Consider the following 11,054-nt stretch of genomic DNA (forward strand, 5'->3'; position numbering starts at 1 on the left):
AAAAAAAAACCCCTTGCTGTTTAAAAAAAAAAAAAAAAAAAAAAAAAGTTTTACAGCCAAAGTCAGTCACAAAAAGTCATGGAAAAAACCCAAAATATTTATCCCCACTGCCTAAGAACAGTCAATAGTTTGTTACGCCAGAGGTTGTTATAAACAGACAAAAGTACAATAATTTGGACTGGCAGCAAGATGATTTACCTGGAAAGATGTTGTAAATGCCAGATAGCACACAAGGCAATTCTAAATATCTCTCTCATATCAATATGTACGGATGACAATGCACAGTCACAGGCAAATTAGAACTAGACAGGAATATTTTGGATGGCTCTGAACACAGATCCCCAATACTTACAAGCAGCCCAGCACTAAGCTGTCTAAGACTCATGGGCAGAAGCAAAACGCTGGCAAACTCGTGGCCTCCTCTGATACAGCAATGACCTATCGCAGCTAGATAAACGTGAGAGCATCGAGGACCTGTCACCCCGTGGCCACAAAGGCCGTTTGCATTAAGAAACACTAAGAAACATGCACCAAGCAGGACATTTTCTGCAAAAAAAAAAAAAAAAAAAAAAAAAAAAAAAAGAGGCCCCCCCCCCCCCCCCCCCCCTTAAAAAAAAAGTCGCTTTTGGTTTAAAGAAGGCCACGTAAAAGAAACACCGCAGGTTGTGCTGGTCTGTCACTCATGCATTTCCTACATCAATATACAACTTAATGTCAAGCACAGGTTGTTTTAGGTTGTGGTAGGCACCCAATGGCTCACTCCAACCATCAGACGCCGTTTTTAAACCACGTGTGCCTGGAGTGCTGTTTATACCACAAAGGATGCGATTTCCCACTTTTTTTTATGAAGGATGTAATGCTAGAAATGAGCGGTCGCACTCACTGGTGCTCTTTGTGGTATAAATAGTACTGAGGATTTCAGTTTGCAAGCGCCAATTCTGTATTGGGAGTACCAAGATCTCAGTAGGGAGATGAACAATAAAGAAACCCTTTAGTTTTTGGCAGGAACAAAAAACATGGGTAAATAAAGTATACACAACTACTATAGGTTCGTCAATGAAGAAATTCTACCATCACATGACATTGTCATGACAATCATACCACTCCCTCCCAGGAAAATGGCAATCATTATCCTGAGTGGAAATGTTATTTTTTTTTAATATATGGAAATAAAATACTGCAATATTCATGTACAAATCAAGTTGCCATATTTAAAGTCAGTATTAAAAGGCATAAAGCAAATTCTGGGTTTAAAGTTTGAACTTTCAGAGCGAGGTACCTGATGAAGTTCCTCCGCCAACACACTCTAATATGACAACATTAATCAGTCATAGCTGTTAGCTACGAAACCTAAATTTCTACAGGTATAATTTGCAAGTATTTGCTTTAGAAAACTTGTTTCAACATGTCAGCAAGAATTCTTAATTTAACCTAAAAAAAAACCACAATAGAACATCAATTACAAAAGTCCCAAGTTATTTTGTTTTGCATACACTGAGACCATCTTCGATATGACAAAATGATATTTCTACCATGAATATTTGCCCTTCCGTCTGCAAGTTTGGTTGAAACATCTCATCACCTTTTAACTCTCAGGTGTCGTCTCCCCTATGTGGTTTTGTTTCGTTTAGCTGTCTGAAAGGCAGGCGGTATCAAGGGAAAATACAGTATTGCATTTACAGTCAGATTTCTATATCCAGCCACCCTTACACATCAAAGCCTGGACGTAACCACCAAACAGAAAATATTTAAATACTTTTCAAAACTGCAAGTTAATCCTCTGCAGCACAGCTGCCGTGCTCCCCCCGGCCAGGGCACATCACAACAGCCACTACAACCCCAGCGTGGAACAGAAAAGTGGACGTGGGAGAAGGATTTAAGGTCCACGACCACCTGCCGCAACTGCACAAAACCAAGGGCGATTCAGAATTATTTCCCTCACAAAGAAAAGCAACACATCTCCTTCAACTGGCAGCTCAGGGATGATTTCAGGTGCATCGGAAAGAGAAAGAGGAGCTTGAGCTCTGGCCTTTGCTCATCTCGCAGCGCTGGGGAGTCGCACACTTTAGTAGCAATTTTAATAGCAACATCCCAGGCGCAGCAGCCGCCTGCTCTCTACGCTCAAGTTACTCCCACCGACTCCATTGTAACCCTTTGCCGTACACTGCAGGTGCTTCAGTGGATCTCCTTTGCAAAAAAGGCTCATCTTTAACCATTCATGCTTGTAATAAGATGGAGAGAGTTGTTACACTGACAAATACGGTTACAAAAATGACTGATAACTACAACTACTTATTTTAGTGTTACCAAGGTAAGTGGCTAGAAAAGCAAACGCGCTGGCTGAACGCCACTGTACTTCCCTCAGCCAGTCAATAGAATTGGCACAGTAGGACCTAAAGCCACAAAAAGAATTTAATCCAACAGTTAAATAATCAGACTTCACTTATTCGGGTAGTCTTTCCTGCGCTGCAAGAAAGGGATGGTGTTCTGCTGCAGGAAGAATTAAAAAAAAAAAATCCTTGGATTCGCTGCCCTGTAATTTGCCCGAAATGTCACCAACTGTCTTGGCCGTTCTCAAGTGAAGGCAATGCAGAACACGCACAGCTGTACTTCAGCCAAAGGTGGGAGAAGACAAACGCTGTTTCTCATCACCCTGTCTCTCGACTGCATAAGCAGTGAAGTTATCAAAAGAATATTTGGGGGGAGAAGTTAGAAAAGCCTCGGGACACAGGCTCACTGCCGCGCTCTGCGCCCAGCAGTGTCACTGGACTTGACATTTCTATATTTCCAAGGTGACACTGTTTTAAAGAAAACCTTTTGCCTCCCTTTCTCAACATTTACAAGATAACCAACTTTGGCATTTTATGTCATTACAACCACCATATGTAGGTTGCTTTTATTTTTCTTTTCCTTTTATATATATATACACATATATATTTTTAACTCCCCCATGTCTCCCGCACATCTTTGGTTGCACATCAAGTTGGGAAATTTAGAATCTTCTTGCCACTCATTAGAGGTCTCTGCACTCAAACTATCTGAAGCAGATGTGGAAATCTAACACCTCGCTACCTGAAGAGGAACAATTTAAAAATTATCAAAATGACTTTTGTTTCACAGGCAAACTAACCTTGTCTACTACACAATAACTCTTCCACCCACCTTTCAAGATTAGTCCAATTGACACCAAGACTGCAAACTACTGAAAGTTCCCTGAAGCAGGAACAAACACATGCTTTGTTATGGAAAAAGCGGTATAAAATAGTTTCTGGAAACAGCCATGGCATGCTGAGAATGATATCAATGGAATCATTCCGACTCTACACTATTCAGCACTGATCCGTTAAGCTCTTTCCTTGCCCTCCCCACCCCAACCCTTCCATGCTTCAATAACAAATTCACCTGGAAGTAGACTCAGAGAAAACAGAGCTCCTGCGCTCCCGTCCAGTAGTAAAAACTTTGATAAATATATTAGTGAATTACAGGATCTACTGTTATGTTTTTTTCCAGGAATACAGAACGCAAGCACCGTAGAGCATACTGGCCTTGAAATGACATTACACTACATTTCCCTGATGATCTCCACAGCTTAAAAATGCTTTTGGGGGCCACACTGAAGTCTAAAACTAACTTGCAATAGTAAGAACATTAACATGAATAAAACTTTTAATTATGAATGCGTGATGAGCATGAACACCCACATAACATCAGAGCTGAGACTATTCCAGGGGAAAAAAAAAAAAAAAAAAAAATTCTGAATGGTGCCCTGATTGGACCCAATACCCGTTAAACCATCCAGTGGATGAGGACATCAAATGTAGTGTCTCTGTCGTTCAAGATCACCTCTGCAACAGCAACAAGCTTTTCCAGAAGCCCCACAAAGAGAGAAGAAAAAGAGGCGAGGCAATGCAACGTAAGCTGCTCGTAGGCAGCATCCGCTCTTGATATCTGATCAAGAAAATTCTACACAGATCCAAACCACCGAATGGCTGCAGAGTTTTGACTCCGTGGCTTTCCTTGCAGGGAAAGCTGCATGTATACGGATGTTAATGGCTTAGAACTGCTCAAGAAATTAGCATTTTTGTTCAGGAAATGTCTTGCTGGATACAGGATACACTGTAAAAACTGTTATCAGGTCCCATCTGGAAGTTAAAAAGTTTCCCATCTCTATAAAACTCAAGCTACATGTGTTCCTTTAAAGAAAATCTCCACCTGGACATTGTAAATCAGGTGGTTAAATGCCAGGCAGAAAAAGCAAACGTTTAAAAATGTGAACTGACATGAAACGAGTGGTTCCTTCTACAGCACTAAGCTATCAGAAGTCAGACATAGTTTTCATCAGTAAAGCTACTACAGAAACTTTCTGTCTTAACACTGGGTGTCTGACTCAACTATTGGTAATTCAAAAAAATACTCTCATGATCTGCCAGTACCATCTAAGTCTGATTTCCAGGGGCTGAAAATATGGAATGTGCAAATTAGTGAGCAGAAAACTATATATATGGGATTTGACATAATTAGAAGAATTTTTTTTTCCTTTTTATTTTCCGCCCCCCTCCTTCTCACAGGATTCAAATTTCCTGGCGTTAACTAACATTGCCAGCAATGAACGCGCCAAAAACGCCAGCATCAATGACATAAATAAAATCACCATGAAAAAGGAACATTTTTCAATAGCACCTACATACTTCCAGAACCTAAGCCCCATTTAAATAAACAGACTGAGGTGCGCAGGTATCTATAGCTTTTGAAAATCAAACAGAGGGACATTTGCAAGTTTAACCCAGAGACACTAGATCTGGCGACCACCACCCACAACAGGAAAGCTTTTTTTTTCTTTTTTTTTTTTTAAAAAAAAAAGATCTGTCTCAGCTCTGGTTCCAGAATTTAAATGCAGATATACAAAACATATATTTTAATGCTTCTTAATCAGCAAGAAACTGCAAATACATCTTTTACTACAACTAGATAATATAATTTCAACTAAGGCTATACTGTAGCTTCTGAATCTTCATCTGAACTCCTGCAGTTACTGCTTTTCCTGAAGCCTTTCCACGTGTAACCCATGAAGGTAGGGCTGATGGGCAGGAAGCTGAAACACCTGTATTTTTTAATAAAGTTCATGCCAAAAGGCAAATCATATGTTTCCATGCCATCCAGTGACTTGCTTCCTTTACCAACCCCTTTCTTCCATTTCCGTATTCCCCTTTCTTCAGGGCTTCCTAGAAGTGAAAATAAAAGAAAAAAAATATATCTATACATGAATATCTTTATGTAAACACACACATATACAGTAGAGATTAAGAAAGAAAACCCCAGACTCAGACACCATGTTCATCAAAGCACTGGAAAGATCTTTTAGATTCCACAAAGAGGCAGGAAGAGGGAAATAAAAATGTTTCTTGGAAATTGGTATTACCTGGTTTATTTTGTAACTGGAAGTTGAGGTAAATTTTTGCTCTTAAATGAATGGAAGTAGGTTTGGATCTTAAAATATTTTTACTCTATTACTATTCTGGTTTGATTCTTACCAGCTATTTTATATGTTTAAGAGGATAGAGACCTTAACCTGAAAAAGATTCAAAGCGTTCTCAGGGAAACTGAGGCATGCAGGTGTTAAGCAGTCTGCTCTAGGTGTTAAAGAAGTCAACAACAAAAGCTGTAGTCTCTTCCTCATCTCCTGCTTCCATGAAATGCTGTGCTATCTTCATTCAGAAAGGCAGTTCTTATTTCAGATAAAATGATAAGCTCACATGCTGACCTGGAATGGTATTATCCAAAATAAATGCAACACAACCACCGACAAACATGGCTGTAGTGAGAAGAACATTTAATACTTGATCAATGCCCGCTATTCCTAGAAGAACAGGAAAAACAAAGTTAGAATCTGAACTTGTATCTTACATATACATGACACACGTCCTACTGATTGACATGCAGGTCAACCAGGAAAACTTGCTACTGGGTTCACTGAGGAATTTGCTCAAATAGGACTCTTAAAGCCAGGTGAGAACAGATGCAGAAGAACTTTTGACTAATGTAGCACACCATAGGGACCCCTTCTTTCCCAAAATGTTACTCCACAAACTTTCAGTTGCTTATAAAAATGTCATGAAATGCCTTTTTAGTATCTACTGCAGACACAGCAACTTAATTTAAACTAAATAGAAAACTACAAAGTGCAAAAGGAGAAACGTTCATAATGTAAAATCATGTGTACCAAAATAATTCCTTTTATAAACTTTTACTTTTTAAAAGGGCAAGACTTCATAGCACCAATTCATGGAAGAACATTGTATTACTATATCATCACCTACTCTGCTTGAATGATCTACTTTTCTGAACAACTTAAAGTAGGTTCAATGTGCTCTTAAATGTGGTTCTGAAGTGATAGCTATAAAAAGTGAGCTAATCTTTCCTCTTAAAAACAAACCAAAACAAAACCTAACAATTTAAGTACTCCTGTAGAGAGTCTTCTTTTCATGATGGACGCTGCCATCACCACTGCTGAGAAGATAGTATTAAACCAGAAAACCTTCTCCATGCATTCACCAAAACTACAATTTGGCTAACAGTCTGAAATTGAACTCACTCAAATTCAGATTCAGAACATATGTCTGCAGTGACAAAAAATTTCAAAACCCCAAACAAATTCTTAGCTTCCAAGCTCTACCTTAGTATTTCTCCTTGTTCTTTTAATATTTACAATTCAGATTCACCCCTTTGGTCTTTTTTTTTTTCCTCAGTCCAACTGGCAATTGCCTCCTTCCATTGCTCCACAGTTGTACCCAGAGACAGCAGGACAATTTCAGATGTATCCCACTGAAACATGCAATTCAGGTCTCAACATCTCAATTACTTCTCCTCTGAATACACCTGGCTTCTCATCTATAGCTTTTATTGTCTCCATGTTACTTTGTTTTTTCTCTTATTTCCCCTTTACCTTTCTTTGTACTTGTATGCACTTTGCATATGAGTACAGGGTAAAAAGATGCTTCATGTAAATGAGCAGAAACACATACCTGTGACCAGTGGATTTTGTTTGAGATAGCTTGGAAGGACAAGTCCAAAGAAAATGGAAAATCCAAGTACAAACAGGTTACGAGAAGAATTTAGATCTATGAACTGGAGGTTAGACAGGCCCACAGCTGTAATCATCCCTAAATACAAATAAAACAAGCTTTTATATAGTCTTTTTCTTAAAAAAAAAAAAAAAGAAAAAAGAAAAAAAAAAGAGAGATAGCAACATACATATAAACACAGCACTACAGTAAAAAGATAGCCACACAGTACAGAAAAAGGAGTGAAAAAACATACGTTACCAAAGAGAGTGCAGAAGAGGGCACCGAGCACAGGGTCAGGCAGCGATGCAAAGAGAGCGCTGAACTTGCCGACCATCCCAAGCAAGAGCATGAAGGCTGCCCCATACTGAATAACCCTGCGACTTCCAACCTGCAGAACAAAAAGGAAAGGACACTGGAAAAAATCCGCACGTAGTCCAACTTCACACCTTGCATTTTATTTTATTATTCTTTTTTTTGCATTTAAAACTTCTTTTCAAGCTTCCACGCATATTTTTTGTGGTGTTAAAACACAGGCTGCAGAGCCTTTACAAATGTCTTGGAGGGGCTCAGCTGTAACATGGCTGCACTCCAATTCTAACATAACTTTGTTTGATTTTGTTTTCATAAACGTTAAGTCATCTTTAAAACCAATCTGTAACTGCTACAGCCACAATAAGCATGAAATGTGGCGCAGTCTCATCTACAATAAAGAAAACAAATAGACCATCACTAGGAGAGATGGCAAACGGATAAATCGTAATGTAAACAAGAAAAAAAAATCCATGTGTTGCTGCCCTTTTACACAAGTACATATATATATATATTTATATATTAGTTACTTACCACGCAGATGCAGGCTTTCTAGACAGAGATTATAAATTGATTTTATAACAACCCTCTCCGAGATGAGAACTGAACTCACTTCATATGCAAATCACGGCTGTGCTAACACTGTGAAACCAAGTGCCTGCACTTCCTTCCCATTTTTATTTTAAGCATTTCAACTTTGGGCAGTATTTCTCTGGCACTATGTTGTAGTGGTAGTTGATAAACCTGAATGATTGATATTTTAAAAGTGTTCTACTTGCATAAGAGGTGCACTAGGGACAAAAACCCCTCCCTGTTATGCTGGTAAGGTGGTTTTGAGCAAAGCCCTTTGTAGGTCTCCTGTTACAGAATATTAAGCGTCAAAGGGAAGTAGATATTAATTTGTTAATCATGTGTGACTAAGCTAAATGAATGAAATAAGGATAAAAGATACAGTAGGTATGTTTAGGGTAAAAGTAATTCTTTCCCCCACATTCTTCACTGATTAACTGTCAGGTGAAATGTGTTTACCCACAAACAGAAGCTAGACCAGTAAATTAGGGCATTCACTAGAATAACAACACACATATAATAAGTTAGCCTGCACCTTTCTCTATTTTTTTATAAAGATACTCATTTCCCGCACCACCATTATCTTGCTCTAAAATTATCTTCCTGCATGAAACAGGCAGATTCTTTACAAAAATCTACACAATAGCAGCAATTATTTATGCAAATGCTCAATCACTACAAGGCAAACAAATTAAGCTCCTTTTGAAAGCTACTGAAAGCATCCTGGTCAGCATTTAGCTAAAACTATTTATTCCCAGGCACTTGCACGCACGCTTTATGTGATTATTTTGGAGTGTGTGATATGGTACCTAGTTACCTTAGTGGAGTATCCATTTCGTCATCAACATCATGGCATAAGCTGCCTATACTTATGCCCCAACTAATCAGATTTAATCAAATAAAACTTGCTCACAGACTAGCTCAAAGACCTTGCAGTATTTATATCAAGTTGAAGCCTTCAATTTAAACTCTAAGTGTAATCATCTACTGATTTCAAGGGAGGTAAATGCCTTTTCAAACGTTGCGTGGGATCACCAGGACTATGTGGTCTTTGCTCGTGAGCACTGAAGATTTCCTCTCCCAAACAAACAGCAGAATATCTATGGGCCAAAAATCTATTTTGATGTAAATTGAGGTTGAAAAACTATTAGGTTTTTAGGAATGAGTACGCAGACAGGAAAACAAGACAAAACACTGGAGCACAGCCACCCAGCTGTGCCATTCTGGGTAAGGCATATTCATTCCTCCATCACGCGCTCTGAACAGACCCAACTGTAGTTAACTCTGTTCTCTGGAACAGCTGCCCGTGTAACATGCATTTTTCGCTGTTCCAAAGCAAGATCTTGCTTCTGTGGACTGTTAATAAAAAAGTGCTGTTAATTCGTATCAGCTCCTATGAAGTAACAACAGAAAGGAAGCAGAACAGAATAAGCCTTTCTTTAAGGATTTTTCTAACCAAAATTTCTTCTAGGAAATTTCCATCAGCAACTGAATGGAAGACTTATGCAGACAGCAGATGGTGCTATTAGTATTTATATTCCAGCCTAAAACTGAACAGAATCATCCTTTGTGCAGAAAAAAAAAATGGCTGAAGATACATTTATCACCTATATTGGATTAAGTCAGAGGAATGAATTATTGTGAGTGGAGAGGATTTTCTGTCTTGTACCCATGAAAGAGATTTATAGCTTCCAAGCAAAACACGCAACACGATGTACGTATTCACAACATAAATTACTCTTAGCAATTTTGTTGATATTTCTTAACAAGGTTAAATCAACAGTATCAAGCAGATCTATCTGCAGTCCAAAGTCTCCCACTTCAGCAAGGCATTCAAGCACATACCCAGTTCCACATGTGAACAAAGGAATTCCTCAAGTGCTTATATATTTTGCTGAGTAACATTCCCAAAAATATGTAATCCCCTAAGCACCCTCAGTGCCTTAAAAACCTATCATGATGGAAACAAATATTTAGGGTACATTTAACTTTGAAGTTACCTTGACTGCAGCTCCTGTTCTAGCTGTGTTGGCGTAACGTCCTAGTACAGACGTAGATAAAACCCAAGGACCTCAAGTTGCATTTCATTGTGTGTTCAAGTGAGATATTAAAAATAGTCAGTTCTCTAGCAATGCTTTCAGAGCCAAGACATCCAAAAGAGCATCAATTTCTATACAATTTACAGTGTTTATGCCTCAACTCAAAACACCCTAGAGCCCTGGAGAGCCTTTTTGGTTTTCAAAGGGATAGCTTATTTAGCATCATCTTCTCTACGCAGGTTTTCTAACTGCTCTCTACTCTGAATAAAAATAAGATTTTTGGGGTCCTTATCTAGAATACATTTCCATTAGACAATGTCTGATACAGGCAAGTTGTGTAAATTCAGAATGCTGTGTAAAGCTTGTCTGCATGAAGTACTAATTATTATGATTTCTTGAAAGAGGATCATGCTGTGAAACATGAAAACGACACAAGGCATCCCCCAGAGGAGATAAAATACTCAAGTCACTGAGTAATCAAGGTAAAGCACATACCTTTGTGATGCCCAAGACACCAATGTTAGGGCTGGAAGAAGTGGATCCATTCCCTGTCCCAAATACTCCATCCAGAACACAGGAGAGACCCTCAATAAAAATCCCTCTGCAAATCACAAACAGAAAATTAGTGCAGACCCAGTTCAGGTGGTGCTTTAAGACTGCAGCCTACGCTGGTGCCTGTTAAGGCATCTGTCCCACATGAATTATTATAAGTCACATTTCAAGCTCCAACACACCTGGAAAACCAACTTGAGTTCTGTTTTCTATGTCTTAGACACCCACTTTCTTAAACTGAGGAAATTAGAAAATAATTCAAGTCAAACTTAGAGCTGCTCTTTATTTCTAAAATTGCATTTCAAATGAATTTGACAAGCTACCCTGATTCCAGAACCGATTTTAACTGTGCTATTAACTTCCAAGGACTCCAGCAGGACTAGGACCAGGTTTCCTATGCTACACTTGCAACAAAATAATTCAACATGACAGTTGCATCTTATATTTCAGATCCTTGGCCCTTGTATTTGACCAAATTGTAACTTTTCATCTCAGAACACATTCCTGTCTTATCCCAAGG

The 11,054-nt window shown here is 38.7% G+C and overlaps 1 protein-coding gene across 1 annotated transcript in view; it reads right to left on the bottom strand.

Annotated features, from left to right (window-relative positions):
* Positions 1–4,859: 4,859 nt before the first annotated feature.
* Positions 4,860–11,054, bottom strand: part of SLC23A2 (solute carrier family 23 member 2) — a 27,750-nt gene continuing 21,555 nt past the window's right edge. Inside the window, exons 11-15 of the mRNA XM_010171577.1 lie at positions 10,478–10,583; positions 7,323–7,452; positions 7,023–7,160; positions 5,762–5,857; positions 4,860–5,222 (exon numbers count right to left, since the gene is read on the bottom strand). Of these exons, the coding sequence (XP_010169879.1) occupies positions 4,990–5,222; positions 5,762–5,857; positions 7,023–7,160; positions 7,323–7,452; positions 10,478–10,583 (703 nt within the window). The 3' untranslated portion in view covers positions 4,860–4,989. The remainder of the gene's footprint in view (positions 5,223–5,761; positions 5,858–7,022; positions 7,161–7,322; positions 7,453–10,477; positions 10,584–11,054) is intronic.

The sequence above is a fragment of the Antrostomus carolinensis genome, unplaced genomic scaffold (assembly GCF_000700745.2).
Source record: "Antrostomus carolinensis isolate BGI_N321 unplaced genomic scaffold, ASM70074v2 scaffold4847, whole genome shotgun sequence".
Taxonomy (NCBI): Eukaryota; Metazoa; Chordata; class Aves; order Caprimulgiformes; family Caprimulgidae; genus Antrostomus; species Antrostomus carolinensis.